General features: G+C 50.2%; 6 protein-coding genes across 6 annotated transcripts; 3 read left to right on the plus strand and 3 right to left on the minus strand.

Annotated features, from left to right (window-relative positions):
• Positions 1-3742: 3742 nt before the first annotated feature.
• BBA_09298 (Zn(II)2Cys6 transcription factor) lies at positions 3743-6394 on the plus strand (the record flags this gene model as incomplete). The annotated part of the gene is made up of 7 exons (XM_008604395.1): positions 3743-3940; positions 3978-3994; positions 4051-4427; positions 4494-5035; positions 5094-5367; positions 5777-5860; positions 5925-6394. The coding sequence occupies 7 exons, from the start codon at positions 3743-3745 to the stop codon at positions 6392-6394; spliced, it is 1962 nt and encodes a 653-aa protein (XP_008602617.1).
• Positions 6395-6480: 86 nt separating this feature from the next.
• Positions 6481-7862, minus strand: BBA_09299 (sarcosine oxidase; the record flags this gene model as incomplete). Its single annotated transcript, XM_008604396.1, has 2 exons — positions 6481-7575; positions 7653-7862. 2 exons carry the CDS (start codon positions 7860-7862, stop codon positions 6481-6483), a joined length of 1305 nt encoding a protein of 434 aa, XP_008602618.1.
• A 1654-nt stretch (positions 7863-9516) lies between these two features.
• On the plus strand, positions 9517-11439 carry BBA_09300 (delta-1-pyrroline-5-carboxylate dehydrogenase; the record flags this gene model as incomplete). The annotated part of the gene is made up of 4 exons (XM_008604397.1): positions 9517-9675; positions 9731-10203; positions 10256-11205; positions 11267-11439. The coding sequence occupies 4 exons, from the start codon at positions 9517-9519 to the stop codon at positions 11437-11439; spliced, it is 1755 nt and encodes a 584-aa protein (XP_008602619.1).
• Positions 11440-11571: 132 nt separating this feature from the next.
• On the minus strand, positions 11572-13410 carry BBA_09301 (amino acid transporter; the record flags this gene model as incomplete). The annotated part of the gene is made up of 2 exons (XM_008604398.1): positions 11572-12751; positions 12851-13410. 2 exons carry the CDS (start codon positions 13408-13410, stop codon positions 11572-11574), a joined length of 1740 nt encoding a protein of 579 aa, XP_008602620.1.
• A 609-nt stretch (positions 13411-14019) lies between these two features.
• Positions 14020-15006, minus strand: BBA_09302 (dihydrodipicolinate synthase; the record flags this gene model as incomplete). The annotated part of the gene is made up of 1 exon (XM_008604399.1): positions 14020-15006. One exon carries the CDS (start codon positions 15004-15006, stop codon positions 14020-14022), a length of 987 nt encoding a protein of 328 aa, XP_008602621.1.
• A 908-nt stretch (positions 15007-15914) lies between these two features.
• BBA_09303 (uncharacterized protein) lies at positions 15915-16374 on the plus strand (the record flags this gene model as incomplete). Its single annotated transcript, XM_008604400.1, has 4 exons — positions 15915-16094; positions 16155-16163; positions 16213-16286; positions 16341-16374. 4 exons carry the CDS (start codon positions 15915-15917, stop codon positions 16372-16374), a joined length of 297 nt encoding a protein of 98 aa, XP_008602622.1.
• Between the last annotated feature and the right edge of the window lie 3 nt (positions 16375-16377).

Raw genomic sequence — 16377 nt, forward strand, 5'->3', positions numbered from 1 at the left:
AAAAAAAAAAAAGAAGAATTACTACTTAACTGATTGCTCTTGGACACACATCCTGATGATCTTCTAATACTGCTACATTGGATTTTGCTCATATCTACTAACCATCCAACTGTGGATAGCCTCGAAATTTCGACACGTATGTTGCACATCCGAGGCAACATAATTTCTCCCCAAAGATGGATAGAATTTGGTTGGTATCGGAGTAACATCCCCCGAGCACATGATATACTGTCGCAGCTGCTCAATACAGTGATCTTGATGAAGCAGGGCGTTTGCCTCTGTGTTTGTCTCCCCGCGACCATGGGCGTGTGAGCCGTAGTACGAAGGATTGAGGGCTTTCCGTATTCTATTCTATCACGAAAAAGGTTAAGATTGCTATTGTGATTTATGAGTGAGCGACTTACCAGACAATGGAGAGTGTGAAATAAATCAACTCTAAAATCAAGGCTAGATTAGATAGCCACGTCCTTCGAGTAGGCTTTGCGACGGTTGAGAACTCACCCTGCGACATAGCCACCGCGATCCTTGTCCCAGTACTGATCGATCGAGGTTCCCCAAGTTTCGATTGCTTCTTTCTTTGTAATAACAATATAGCGACCTGCCATCTACGCGTCAATATACAAATGCATCTTGACACCTGGCACAAAACGCACCCCAAGTGATGTTATCCCAGTTGTGATCAATCTCCGGATATATCGCAGGATCGCCAACAAATCTGGTTTGACTGGGGTTGGGCACAAAAATGTTGCCACTGTCATCGAAGGCCGGGGATCCAGTAAACTGTTGTCGAGCGACCTGAATATGCTTTCGAGCCGAGACTGAACAATGTCAGTGACGTGAGGACATGGGTGGAGGTATTCCGAACCAAAGTCTGTGGCATATCCATCAGCAAATGTGCCGAGCGTACTTTTCAATCTCCAATCTTGCTCAAGGCGAACTCCGAGAAACAGAGACAGAGAGGCAAAAAACACAGCAAGAAACCATGGCGCGACAACATGAGCCCGTGCATGCGAATTCCGAATGCTAGCTTGTTGCATTTTCTCATCATGCTCGTCATGTAATGGAAGCGACGTGTATTTCATCTTGAACTTCTTCTGCAATTTAGAAATTGTCGTTTTTACAGGCACGGAATAGCCAGACTCAATGTTGAATGGAAAACTTGCGAACCTTGGGACAAGGATTTCGCGAAACGCACTTCAAAGTGAATGGGTATACTTCTAGCAGTACTACACTCTGGAACCCGCTCCTCCTCAGACTAATATCTCACTGTACCCATCAACACATTTTGCAACCGACGCGTAACTGCAAAGTATCAGTTCTGATCACCTCGATGCCAGCCAGGGAAACCCTGTCAGGACTCAAAAGCGGCGAGAGAACTTCAAAACCCTGAATATTACTGCTGGAGGACCCATTATTGTTGATGTGGCATCGCAATGATGCTAGTTTATTGACTTGATGACACCGTCCAGCATGGTCGCTGTGCATCAAACCACAACGCCACCTATTAGAACGGCAACGTAGGCAAGTACTGGTATACATCTTACTCTAACCAATGTTATTGCTAAAGACGCCAAAGCCCAACAGCTCCCATGCATGTCTTTGCGTGCAAAGAGGCTCTGGAGGGTCCATCGACCCACTTGTGTGAAGTACGCCGCAGTACGCGCTACCTAGCTAGCTACTATAGTAAAAGAGTGTATTGATACAATAGTAAAAGAGTGATTATAGATTTTCTGTACCTACTATGGAGTGCATGACATGTATGTGTAGGTGGTCTAACTTGCACTATTGTTGCCGAGGTTCCGAAGGATTCATCGTGGCGTTGCAATCAGGCTGTAGCAGACTAAGGCGCTCTTTTTATTGCTCACCGCGCATGATGAAACCGCGAAAAACTATGCGTTGTCAAGTCTCAATCTGTACTAGACCGTATTCACGGGGGCGGCTGAACAAGCCGGCATTCTGCGAGCTTGAAAGCTGACTTCCTCCCATTGTGATGGCGTGATTCTCAGAGCCGGCCGGCGAGGCTGTAGCTGTCAGCTTGACCGCTGCATATGCAACATTTGCTCAGCAGATATGATCCTTCAGCTTTATTGAACTCCGATCATATAGACCCTTGGAGTTAGTGCGGAGATTGCCGCAACTTATCTGTTCGTCTCGGCGCCAAAGTAGAATAACTCGGTACATCACACAAGTGAAGCACCACTTCTGCACTTCTCTCTCTGTAACATCTTCTTCCAACAAGATAGTAGCATTATTCGAAAAAGTCCAATTGCATACAAAGAAACAATGTCCTCGGCCAAAGAATTTCACGACACTCCCTTTACGGGGAGTGATGACGAATCTAGTACAACGCTTCTAGAGCACCACCGCGAAGTCATTCCTGGCCTGCGATTTGACAAACCAAAACGGTACATCCAGCTTCTTGTTGGCGTTGTTGTCGTTTTATGCACGGTTTCCGTTGTGTATACGGCCGCAGCTGTTCATGGCATCGCATCACGATCGCAACGAGACTTTGGAGACTGTGGCTCGGATAATACAGTTGAACAGGCTCGTGCAAAAGGATGCGTATTCGACCCCATGGGCTGGGTTTGGGTTCGCCCCGAGTGCTACGACGAGAAGATGATTCACGAGTTCATGAACCGAACTGAATTCACCTGGCACACGGAGCCGAAACTGCGACCCGACTCGCAGGTGCCTCTCGAAGTGGTCTTTCGTGGTGATCATCCCAAGCTCTTCACTCAAAGAAAGTACCACGACATTCATTGTGCGGTTAGTGTGCATTTCTCTTCGGTCGTAGCCGGCCTCTGCTGACATTGCCAAAAAGTACATGTGGAAGAGAATGCACAAGGCACTGTTGGAGAAAACGCCCATTGACACTTACATGATGCAGTGGCATCATACTGAGCATTGTCAGCAAGTGATGCTCGATAAATGGCTTCATGAAGATGTTCAGTGCACCGGGGACATGATATGCCCAACGTGGGTGAGAGCTACCTGGACATCATGTAAACGATATTAGTATGGAATTTTACTCCTAGTAAAAGCAGTTGGCTATCAAAAGCGGCATTCGTCATTCTCGATAAAAGCGTTGAGGCATTCTTTGCTTCCTTGAGGCTAGCAAAGGTGTCATTAATTTGCAACGTACCCCAACGACGTGATATACTTGCAAGTAGTCATGCACGAAAAATTCCGTAATAAGCTCTACTCGAAACTTGCACGTCTCTATCCTGTAGATATGCGAACTGTCTTGTATGTATTCGTGCTGCCTAGTTATAATTTGGCTCTGGGCGAGTGTCAGCTGAGCCCTTTTATTACAACTACACATTGCTAGGATGCTTCTGTCTATCTTTAATCCATATAATCAAGTTTTTGGGTCAATTACTTCGTCTCATGCCTTTTTAGCCCCCCTCGGGACCACGTTACTGCCAAATTTTCCGAGTACAATAGTACTTTCCCGTCAGCCGGTGTACAGATCTTACCAGAGGCTCTTCTCGTACTTGTTAAGTTGGCTCACTTGTAAAATCAATAATTGCTGGTTGTAAATCAACTTTCAGCCATCTTCTCAACAGCCTTTCTTTGGCCTGCAGCATCTCCTGTCCGCGATCGGACAAGGCTTACCACTGGGCTTTGATCAAGTGCGGGGAGATGCGCTAGGCCACCAACCACTATGTTGACAACCGGCATTCATCCCGCAGCTTATCTTGAAACGAGTTCAGCCCTTTGTTTGCATCTTTCTCTTCTCGAAATGCCCTCGAATCCGCCGGACAAGAGTCCGACGTCAGCAAATCAGCATCGCGTGGTAAAGAGATCGTCCAATGCGTATGCACCCTCGCGTGCACGGCAACCTGCGAGTTCATTTCTAACCCCGTCTTCAGCTGCACTCGATGTCGGCGCCAAAAAGTCAAATGCACAGGCCAAAGGCCTTGTGATGCTTGCACTCGGCGTAAGCTGTCTTGTCACTTAATGACCACGATCAAAAGATACTAGTCACTCGCGGGTAGGTACGTCATCTTTGGCAGTCTATCGATGGACGCTAAAAAAAAAATGTAAAAGATATCTTGCCTCACTTGAAGAAAAGATTGCTGCGCTGCAAGGAAATTCGGTCCAAGAGACCACTTCCACGTCAGGTAGAGTGAGTGAAGATCAACCGCTTGATGCTGCAATCGGTCTTGAAGGAGGTGTTGTTAATGGCCAAGAGCGATTCCGTAATGGCACCGTACCGAACAACTCGGGACATCCCAGCCCGCCAGAAACCGACCATCAGATTTCTGATCAAGTGAATGGCAATCAACTGATTCAATCACACTCTACATCAGAAGATGAGACACAATGGACGTCTATGCGTAACTCAACATCTCTTTCAGTCGCATCTCTCACCAATCCCATGTCCACAGATGCAGTCTTTGTCACGTCAGATTCAGGCAGGACATGTAAGCGCAAAACTGTATACCCTGTATCATGAGTCAATTTGTTTTGCTCACGCTTGGACACTTTAGTCTATCTTGGCACATCATCCAACTGGTCATTTACTCGAAGATTGCTCAACCTCACCCAGCAATATGCAGACTGCAGTCTCACGACGTCCTCGAATACTCTTCGCTTCGACGCCGAAACTTATGAGCTAAGCGCAGAGGACGGTACCTCGACTGCAAAGAATACGCCCGCAGTGCCCACCGTTGACTACGCTATACACTTGGTCAATATGGTAAAGTTTCACTGCGGCCAAGTCTTTCACTTATTCGACCAAGAAGAATTCATGCGGAAACTGTGCCAATTTTATGCCGAGCCCAGGCCCAGTGTAGCCAGGACCGGTCTTTGGTACATTCACTTTCTGCTCGTTCTCGCGTTCGGAAAGGCTCTTGTTACCAAGACGAGCCGCGGGCGCCGACCACCAGGTGCGGATTTCTTCTGCGCGGCCATGAGTCTCTTGCCTGAGCCGATTACGCTGTGGAGAGAGCCGGAGGAAGCAATCGAGATTTTGTGCTGTACATCTCTGTACTTTCAGAGTATTGATCATCGGAGCTCGGCTTATAACCACGTGAGTGCCCTCATTGTACGGGAAGGGGGGCCCGGTTGCCTGTCCTGACTTTGTACAGATTGGCCAGGCGTTGCGATTAGCCTTGAGTCAGGGCATGCATACAGACACGCCACCGCGCCATTTGGATGAGTCTCTGGTTCAAAGATGGCGTCGCATATGGTGGACTGTCTATGTACTCGACAAGGAGATGACATCCTTGATGGGTCTTCCCCCAGCTCTCAGCGACGAACATGCGCGCTCGGCGCTGCCCACTTTTGATGGTGATGCATTTCGTACAGCAGCATTCTTGATGCGTATCAAGCTGTCACAATTTATTGTGGGGATAGATAGAAGTAAGTTGCTGTGCTGTAATGTGTAGCATATAAAGGGATCCTGTGCTGACATGGCTGGCTGGCATCATCACAGCCGTATATGCTGCTGATGGACGACTGCAGCGCGACTTTTTGCTGCAAACTAAAACATCTCTCACAGGGATTGCGGAGCTAACTGACAAGTTGCAATCTCAATTTCCATTGTCAATCGATGACTCTACCAGCTGCATTTCGCGGCTATCGGCCCATTTACATCTTCTTTATCACCAGGTATAGCTTGAGCCGTCGCTCGTGGTAGAGGCCTAGTTGGAACTGACATTCCTGTGCCAGTGTATAATTCTCGCTACTCGGCCCTTGTTATTCTGCTTTTACAAGATACGCCTCGATTCATCAGCTGGCTGTTCAGAATTGTTAGCATCATCGGAAACAGCTAGGAACATGCTCTCAATGTGCCTCGAGTCATCACTGCAGATTATCACCATAATTACCGCTTTGGACGAGCAAGACCTTTTAGGTGAGAGCCGTACTGGTCTTGTGGAAACGAAATTTCTTACTTTTTTTTTTTTTAATATTCGCAGAGACATTCCTACCTTTTGACTTGGAGGCGCTTCACACGTCGGCGACAAACATCATTGTCGCATCCGTCGTGCTCCCCGAGCCAGCCAATGGGTTTGCAAGCGGGCTACAGAAAGCCTTTGCTGCTTTTGATCTTTTTTCCACCAGCGGAAACTTGATAGCGCAGGCTGAGCAGGCCGAGCTTCGGCAGCTACAGCAACTTGCTCAGCAGTTTGTGGAAGCTGAAGCCGCCGGGCCACCACCAGCTGGGCCAGCAGACACTATCATCACAGGCTATTCGTGTGAGACTCCCAGTGGCCTCGTGCCAACTCGGATTGATCACGGCCTGCGCACGCCTATATCCGGAGGTGATTTCACAGATGAGTTCCTCAATGCAGGGTTCTCAACGGCGCAAATTATGGACATGGTAAACTCAATCAACCGGGACCAGAATGATTGGATCTCGGAAGAGGTTATTGACCGCGTTTTCTGAACAATAATGCAAATGTTGAAACAGCAATAAATTATACTAAACTTGTTTTGGCTATGCTTCTGAGAGATGTGCGGAATATGTGCAGGCTATAGTCTTTCTTTAATCGGTGCGACTTCTTCAAATTCCCTCACATCACCTACCCGCCAGCTAATGTCATCCTTTCCACCAGCGCCACCGCTCTCTGACTTCCACTTCCAGCGTCCGATGGTTTGCGTCTGCGAGTCTGATTCCAAAAGGTCGAGTACCCAAGATCCAAAAATGGGAAACATCTTGAACCCATGCCCAGAGTCTCCTGACAGAATCATGACCGAAGACGACGTGTCCGGCACGTAATCAATGACAAAATCGGAATCACTACTGTCCGCAAACCAGCAGAGCTGCTTCTTCACCAATGGTCGATTGGCAAGAGCTGGAAACACGTCTGCCAGTAGCTGCCGCACCTTGCGCTCATCCTCGGGAGGCATAAAATTGCTGCAGCCGAGATTCGTAGGCGGCACGGATACACCCGTGGTTGGATTTGTGTTAATGTAGCCGCCGCCCATGGGGCAAAGCTTCAACAGCTTTGTCTTTCGGTCAGGCTCAAAGAGAAAGCCGAAGTCTCTCGCATAGGTGACGGGAATGCCTGCCAAAGCGGCGGCTTCGGTCTCTGTGAGCTGAACATGGGCAATGGACCAGGACTTGGCTACAATTTGGCGACCAATTCTTGGGACCAAGGTAGAAGCGTACGCTCCAGCGGCCACAATGACAAGTTCTGCGGGAAGGTGCTCGGTGCTGGCGGTACGCACCCCAGTAGCGACTCGCGTGCCCTTCACTGTGCGATAGACTATTTCTTCAACATGGCCGTCAGGGCCAAGCAGTACCTTGACGCCCAACTCTCTTATCTTCTTGTACACGCACGCAAGAGCGTCGGCCGAGTGGGCATATCCGTCGTAGCGGTTGAAGTAGCCCCTCCATCCAGGCATGAGGCAGTCCCGCAGGCTCGCTACCGCAGCTCTCGCACACTCTCCATTTTCAATCGGGACGACATGGGGCCGTAAGTGCTCGCTACTCATAGCAGCTTGTCTGAATCGCTCTAGAGTCTGTACTGCCTTGGTGGAAGCCGCGGGGGATACACAGTGCAAGAATCCGGTTTGGTGGAAATGCGGCGCAAAGAGTGGCGTCTTCCACGCATCAATGGCTTTCTGTTGGCAGCGTTAGCGGGTGTCTTTTGCACAAAACATATCGTCGTATCGATGGAAATGCAGAAGAAAGATGGTACCAGCGTCAATTCAGTATAAAATGAATCTTCGTACTCGGCTCGCACAATCTTGTTCAGGTCGTTGGCTGCTGAATATCGAGGCGGAATCTGGAGATCCCGTTCAAGGACGGTCACATCTTGATAGCCCGCCTCTGCCAGGTAAAGGGCGGTCGATAACCCAAACGCTCCACCACCAATAATGAATATGGTTTTGTTTCTTTGGTCTGGCATATTAATATTGTTGAACGACCGTGTTACTGTGTTGCCTTGAATCACTAAATCGATAATGCAAATAGAGAGACTTAAAAGGAGGTTCGTTCTTCGTGTCCCCAACGTTGGATAAAAATACCTACCCGAGCGAATAACGAAGCCTGGGGTCTGCGGTATCGGATGCGATCATCGGGCGGGTATCCGGGCGCCGGGCTCGGTGCCGAGCGCGGCAAACTACTGCAGAGATACTCGACAGTATGTTCGACGTGATTATTGACCTTGAATTGCTCTAGCTAGCTATTATTGCATAACTAATTTACTGACGATGATGTAATCTTTTTGGTGCGCCGTTGTGTATTGAATGAACAGTGCAAATGTCGACTAGTTATCAACTGTAAAGAAAGTGGTGTGCTACTGTGAGGCTACACCACCAAAGTCTCACTCACATCCTCAAGCAAGCCGCGAAATATTCTCCTTTGCACCCCAACGTACACTTTCAAAGACACGTCTAAACTCAGTATTAGCCAGACATCCTACACCATATGCAGGAATCATCCTCAGGCAACGCGCCACCGTGGCCGCCAGGATTGCTCCTGCGTTGAAAGGCTGCTGCCGAATGTTTCCTGTTCCCGCACAAAGCCCAACGCCGTGCAAGTGAATGGGCGTGGCCACAATCTGCACTAATGGCGGCGCCATCAATTGCGCAAGAACGATTTGCGTAGTGGTGCTCAGCGAGCGATGCTGGCCAGCGATGGCACCTGTGAGTAGATCGGGTAAACAAAAGCCACCGAATATAGTGAGGCCATCTCGAACCAGAAACACGACCGCCGCCTGCGTCGGCAGCCGGCGTGCTCTAACCACTGGCGGGCGTGAAGCAAGTGCTGTCTTGTTAGTGGCAACGCCAAAGATGTGTGCAAAGCGGACGTCCTTCCATATTCCCGAGGGTACATTGACTAATAGCGTTGCTGCTACTTTGAATGATTCTACCGGCCAGCTGGCACCGAACCTTTTCATCACTGTTTCGCTCGTATTCGCCGCAGTATAAGTCGCTGCGTAGAGGAGCCACACAATGTGGACGGGGCTGCTGAATAGCCGGCGTGGATGTCGCGCCCATTCATTCGCTTGCTTTCTGAGCGTTACGAGTATAGGTTTCTGGGAAACAGCTTTTTCAGTTACCGATCTGTTGTTATTTTTGCGTAAGCCAGAAACTGTGAAATGGGTAGAAATGTCATGCATATTTGTGTACCTGTCAATCGCGGCCACAAATGGCGCAACAAGTGCCGCCGACAAGGACGCAGCAGCTACGTCGCCAGCAAGAGCTTGGGCAATACTGTATGCTGAGGGTTGCTCCATGGCTTGAATGCTTCTAAAATTGATGATACCTTGCCATCATAGCAATACTTGGAGCTTTTACATGATCAGGCCTGTCTCTTGTCACCTGGCCTACATCTCTCGCAAGCCCTTCCGGACGAGTGTGTATAAGCCGGTATGGTACCCGACCCACTCGGGCCCGTCCCCGGGATGGGTAGTTGCCGACTACGCATGCACCAAATGCCCATTGCGCATAACCAACGCGTGCATGGCTCAATGTCAATATTTAAAGCACAGTAGATGCGTAAGGAGACTACGAGAATTCTTTCAATACAAGTCAATATCCTGAAAAAAAAAATACGAAATGGCACTGTCGTGCGCCTGGTCACAGATGCGGGCTACTGCAGGCCCTCGGCGGGTTATGCTTTCATCAAGAGCCTCTGCGGCCGTATCGCTCAAATCTCAAGCGCGAATGAGATCAACCATGCCGTTTCGGCTACCTGATGAGAGGAATGAGCCCAACGTAAGCGACGGGGCCATTTCACATCCATTCCTCGCACGTTAACACCATCATGTAGTTCGAGTATCGCAAAGGATCACTTGAGCGCCAAAAAGTACAACAAGAGCTGCAGAGGCTGCGGGCTGCGCTCCCTCTGCGAAGCCATGTCATTTGCGAAGGCCAAGTACAAAGCACATCCGAGTCTCTTGACCAGGTACTCCCCGGTGAGCACGGCACCGTCTTTACCAACTACCCCCTTGCGTCGCGCAAGCAAGTCGAGCATGCCATCAGCTCGATGCTAGCAGTCAAGAAAGAATGGGAGGATACGCCTTTTGTCGACCGGGCATCCGTGTTTCTCAAAGCTGCGGAGCTGGTCGCGGGAAAGTACCGCCACCAGCTTGTTGCAGCGACGATGCTCGGTCAGGGCAAGAATGTCTGGCAGGCGGAAATTGATGCGGCAGCCGAGCTGGCCGACTTTTTCCGTCTTCACTGCAACTACGCTGCAGAGATTATGAGTCGCCAACCCCAACGTGGTTCGGACGGCATGTGGACGTGAGTCTTCAACGGGTGCTGGTAGTGACACATTTTATTGACGAATTCGCAGACGGGTCGAGTATCGTCCTTTGGAAGGCTTTGTATACGCGGTTTCTCCATTCAACTTTACTGCGCTGGGTGGTAGCCTAGTTTCTGCGCCGGCGCTGATGGGCAACGTGGTGCTCTGGAAGCCGTCACAGTACAACGTCTACGCCAGCATGCTGGTTTACCAAATCTTGCTCGAGGCCGGCCTGCCTCCCGGCGTCATTCAGTTTGTGCCTGGGGATGCCGCCAAAGTCACCGAGGCAGTCTTATCGCACCGCGACTTTGCGGGTCTCAACTTTATTGGCTCGTCAGATGTGTTTAGGAAAATCTATGCACGCATTGGCGAGGGCATCGGCAACAAGACGTATCGCGAGTTTCCGCGTGTTATTGGCGAGACGAGCGGCAAGAATTTCCATCTCCTCCACCCGAGCGCCGATATATCCAGTGCCGTCAACCATACAATCCGTGGCGCATTCGAATATCAGGGACAAAAGTGTAGCGCTACTTCAAGGGTCTACATACCTCAATCTCGCGCCGACGAGTTCTTCTCTCAGCTCAAAGCGGGCGTGGCCGCCATCACCATGGGGAGCCCTGATGGTGACCTGGGTGCTTTCATGGGTCCTGTCATTCACAAGGATTCATTCAACAAGATCAATTCCATTATTGACGCCAGCAAAAACGATTCTTCAGTAGAATTGGTTGCTGGAGGTACATATGACGGATCTGTGGGCTATTATGTCCATCCAACTGTGTATCGGGTCTCGTCTCCAGACCACAATCTTATGAATCAGGAGATCTTTGGACCTGTTTTGGCAGTTTATGTCTATGAAGACTCTGAGTGGTCTTGTATTCTGGAGAGTATAGACAGAAATGGCGGGGGTCTTGCGCTGACAGGAGCCGTCTTTGCCAAGAGTCGATCCGCAATTCGACAAGCAGAAGATGCTCTTCGCTACGCAGCCGGCAATTTTTATATTAGTAAGTTTGACTTCAACTTTATTACTTTATGTGGAAAGAATCATCTGCTAAATTTATATAGATTGCAAGACAACCGCTGCTCTTATTGGCCAACAATCTTTTGGTGGCGCCAGATCTAGTGGAACAAATGACAAGGCCGGCAGCTCAGATGTGCTTAGAAGATTCACCAGCCCCAGGACTGTGAAAGAAGAGTTTGCCCCTCTCACTTGCTTCACATATCCAAGCAATAACTGAAAAAGTCACCTACCAAGAAGGCGGTCATTTCCACCCAACAGATACAAGTGCGACCAAATAAATAGCCGAGACGGAGCGTGATGCTAGACACTTGAAGAAATCTATTGTTTCCTGCTATGTGATACTTCATTTTTAGGATACTCTGTTTCTAAGACCCCTGCAACGAAATATATTTAGAATCTCCCACCAAGAGCCGCGAGAGATCTCCCCTTCATAAGATTGTTCGTACTCGTCAATGGCAGTGCTTTCCCAGACAAGATCCGCTTGGTCGGCGGTTATTATTCGAGTTTTGTGAATAATTTTCCAGCCTAGGTACAGCACTGGGCTCAGGAATATCATGGTGTAGTGAGTAAATAGGCCCTTGACGTCCCAATTTCCGGGTAGAAAGATGGCATAGCCATTGGCACCGAGGACTGCGAGGAAATATAAAAGGGCAGCAATCGTTGCATATGGCTGACCGTATCCGTAATATGGAAGTTGTTTTCTATCGAGGCCTTGAAAGCGGGTTGCACGGTAGAAGAACAGATAAGTGACGCTGATTATGGTGTAGTTGATGATGCCGGAGCTGGTGACCAAGTTGATGAGCCAGGTCAAGACGTCTGCTGTGCTGCTGGACACGTTGAGAAACGCCAAGCAAGGGAAAATCATGGTAACAAGTAGGCAACAAATGGGGACTCCAGAGGCTGTGCACGTTGCTAGCAAAGCCGGGGCTTGCCCCTCGAGCGCAAGGCCATACAAACTCCTACTAGCATAGTAAGTGTATGCATTGCCTGCCGAGAAGATGCTCGTGATAAGGAGAGCAGTTGTAATGTGAGGCAGTACATGGATCCCCATATTCTCCATTGCAATCACGTACGGCGATGCCGTGGCGGCGGAGCCTTTACCAGAGCTGAGCGCATCCACCAGAGCCGGGTCGTTGTACGGGATGACGATGCTCACGCATATAGCGCTGAGCAGAAAGAAGAATATCAAGCGGCCATACGTGGCGCGAAAGGCACTTTTTAAATTTCGTCGTGGCAAGATGGCTTCGCCTGCGAGCATGGAAACGTACTCGGGGCCGACAATGGTAAAGACGGCGCTCCATAACGCGGACAGGAAGCCTTGAAAGCGGCCCAGATTCCCTGTGGCCAGGTACTCTGCAAAAGGGCCAGGGCTTCTCCAGTAGCGAAAGCCGTATGCGTCGTGCTGAGGATTGCCACCGACCATGGTGATGAAGGTGAAGCAAAAGAGAATAACGGTGAGGAATATCTTGCCAGTCGCCAGCCAAAATTCGCTCTCGCCAAACCATTGAACGGCAAAAACATTGACAGTGCTATAGTTTCACAGGTCAGTCCAAGAAAAGTAATGTAAAAATGCAGATACATATCCTGCAGGGTTGATTAGATCATAAAAGGGGGGGGGGGCGACACACAAATACAGTACTATACAAACTGCAACCACTGCTGCTGGAGGAATGTCGTCGCGCCAGAATCCCAAAACGACGGTAATGGCGGAAATCTCAAACGGAATGTTGACGGCCTCGTAAAAGAAAAAGTTCCAGCCGGCCAGGAAGCCCAGCGCAGGATCGACCCAGTGGCCGGCCATGCGGATAAAGGCGCTGCTGACGGGCATCAAGACGGCCATCTCGGCCATGCTGTTGTTGGCGAGGGCCACGAAGCAGCACTGCACGAGGTAGGCGAGCAAGAGGCCTGCCGGTCCGGCTTGCGCGAGGCCGGCGCCGATGGTCACAAAGGTTGCTGTGCCAATAGAGCCGCCAATGGCGATTAGTTGGATTTGGCGGTTTCCCAGGTTCCGCTTGAGATTCGAGTGCTTTTCTGTAGCGGCTTCGCTGTTGTTGTTGTTGTCGTTGTTGTTGTCATTCTCTCGGTGCTCTACTATACCAGCCCGGAGACTACTGTTCTCGCTCGCTGTCTTGGTTGCGGTTCCTTTCTCCGTGTCTGCACTTATACTTGCCTCTTTAAAAGAAGACATTGTGAATGGTTTTTTTTTTTTTTTTTTGTCGCCAAATTTCTAAAAAGGCGGAGATGGACTGATTCAAAGGATGCACAAAATTTACAAGCAAACAAATCCGTGTCGTGATCTGCAGCAGCCCACCATATATTCAGTCATTCGCTTACGTCAAGAGCAACACCCCCTTTGCACAGCCCAACAGAGATGGCTGATTAACCAGTGCATTTGATCGGCGAATTATTCCCATTATGGCCAGGGTAGATGCGGGGTACATGGATTCCCCGCAGATTAGAGGATAGTCTTTACTGTCCATAAGGCTTGATGACGTCGCCAAGTCGGGAGGGTAGCCGACGCTACGGATGCGTTCCCGAGATGCACAATACGTGCCGATTTCAGCTTTCATAGGCAACAAGTACCTATCAACAACTAGTGAAAATGTACAAAATACCGGATCTTTGACGAATTATATCGGTTAGAGTGGACTGCGAAGCTAGCAGATGCTCTTGTCTATCGGTGATGGTAGAAATGCGAATCTTTTCTTTTCTTTTTTTTTTTTTTTTTTTTTTCACCTCTTTATCGAGAATTATGAAGCAAAATGGTCGTATTTAGATGAACCATGATATGATGTATTTACAGTTTGCGTTCTATGCCCGCAGCTTCTTCCATTGCACTGCGCAACGGGCCTCTAGCCGCCTCGCCGAGTTCCTCATATGGATGTCTTGGCCGCAGCTTGACCTGAGCCTCATCAATGCCCGCCATCTCGGCAGCGTAGCAAGCCGCCGCATACTTGACAGCGGCGATGCCGCTTTTACACGGGGACTCGGCCAGGGCCGCGACTCTCTGCAGCTTCATTGCCTCTTCCGTGCGTCCTTGCACGTACAGCCGGTACACCTCGGCGGTGAGCTTGGGAAAGACGTTGCCAAACGCGGCGATGCATCCCGCGCTGCCGGCCGCCAGGCCGCCAATGAGAAAGTCGGACTGGCCGCCAAAGACGGCAAAAGTGTCTGGCGGGTGCACAGCAGCCAGACGCGTGATTTTGCCGACGGAGCCGCACGTCAGCTTGACGCCCACGACGTTGGACACGCCATCGGCCCGCCGCGATGCGCTTTCGCGCACAATGGCCGAGATTGTTTCCGAGTCCACGTCTACCCCGTTGCAGACGCCCGGAAAATTGTAAATGACAACAGGGAGCGGAGCGGCGGCCGCGAATTCGGCAAAGAAGCGCTTCACCGTCGCCATGGTGGTGGCCTTGCCAAAGTAGGCCGGCGGCAGCACCAAGAGGTAGTCGGCCCCCGCGTCGGCGGCATCTCGGGCCAGCTCGAGTGCCTGCTTGGTAGAGTGCGATCCCACGCCAGCCATGATGGGGAAGTCTGGTCCGGCTGCTTCTCGCGCTGCCCTGATCAGGCTGGCGCGCTCTTCTCTCGTGAGGAGAAAGGCTTCCGAGTTGGTGCCCATGACCACCAGACCGGCAAGTCCAGACCGCGCAAGATGGGAGAAGAAGAGGGCCTGCGCTTGGAGGTCCAGGTCCTCCGAGTTTTTCTGGTAGAATGTCACCGCTGGCGCCCAAACACCTAGTGGAGGTACGCGCGGAGCAGTAGATTTGACGTTGGTTGCCATTGTTGCAGGCTAAGTGTCATTGTGCAGGCCAAGTGTCACGGTTTTCGTCGCCAGGTTGGGCGAGAAAGGTCGCCGCCCGGCGCGGACAGCGGGCCGGGGACCAGGTACTGGCATTATGCTGCGCGTAAAGAGGAAAGTTGAGGTACCGGACCTCACAGGCTATTTAGCGTGCGCACAGCCACTAAAATAGGTACCACCATGCCTGTGCCTACGCCAGTGACAGACCGCCGCCCGTTTGCCAAAGTGTTCCAGCAAGGAGCCGAAAGCCAAGGCATGGGCTGGAATGTATCACAGTGGATTAAGAGCTGATCCTTACTAGGATTGAACATATTATCCGTGAAATCAGCCTACTGCCTTAGCAGCCAACCTAAGGAGGACGGCTGAGTATCTCTCGCGATACCTAGGTACCTAGAGGCGCTGGGCTATGATACGCGATACGCTGGGAACAATCGGTCCGCTTGCTAATTACCGTTAATAATGTTGGCGCTGAAAACGGGGTATGGTTAAACCTTACCCATGTATAAGGCTGGGGCTGACCGTAAAGGTTGTCTGAGAGGCTGACCGTTACTTAGGGCTGACGCCTCAAACGGGGAAGAGATCTGAACCCCGGCCGATCAGCCGCATGTAATGTCTTATGACCGTCGGGCGCAGCTTAATGCATACGACTATGTTCTTTTCAGCAAGCGGGAGAATGTTCGGGGTGATTATGCTTAGCATTCAATACCGAGTAATACGGCTCGATTACGATGAGCCGTCTTAATTCAGCCTCTTTCAGTTGATAGTTAGGAAGAAAAGTATAAAAACGAGGGATCCTTCCCACAGCTATTGACTTTAGTTCTATCAACAATTCCGATTCATATTCCTACAAATCTTACTCAACTCAATCTCTTTTCGCTTTTCTCTTCATCATGAAGGCCTTTACTAGTCTCTTTGCCATTGCTTCTCTCAGCGCCATTGCCATGGCTGCCCCTGTCGATGATGCTGAGCCCGTACTCGCCGTCAGAGATGGCGTTGAGCTCATTGCCCGCAATGAAATCAACGCCCGTGGCTACGGGTGCCCTTGGAGCACGTCTCAATGCTCATTCCACGTATGTGACACCAACCACCAAACTCTCTTAATGAACTACTGCTAACTAACTACATTATAGTGCCGCAACGTAAGTTATGCAGGCAAGTCTCCACACCAATGCTAACGTAAGTGTCTAGGACGTCGTCAAGAAATGCAGCAACGGCAGAACTATCAAGCCTACCGGCGGCAGCTGTGGCGGGAGTGGCTGGGCGTAAGTGCAACAGGCAGCATTTGAAAACTATAGCAACTAACTAGATTTAAACAGAACCTGCGTCTGTGTCTATAGCGAGAACTGCTAAGCA

Source organism: Beauveria bassiana (assembly GCF_000280675.1).
Source record: "Beauveria bassiana ARSEF 2860 unplaced genomic scaffold BBA_S00050, whole genome shotgun sequence".
NCBI lineage: Eukaryota > Fungi > Ascomycota > Sordariomycetes > Hypocreales > Cordycipitaceae > Beauveria > Beauveria bassiana.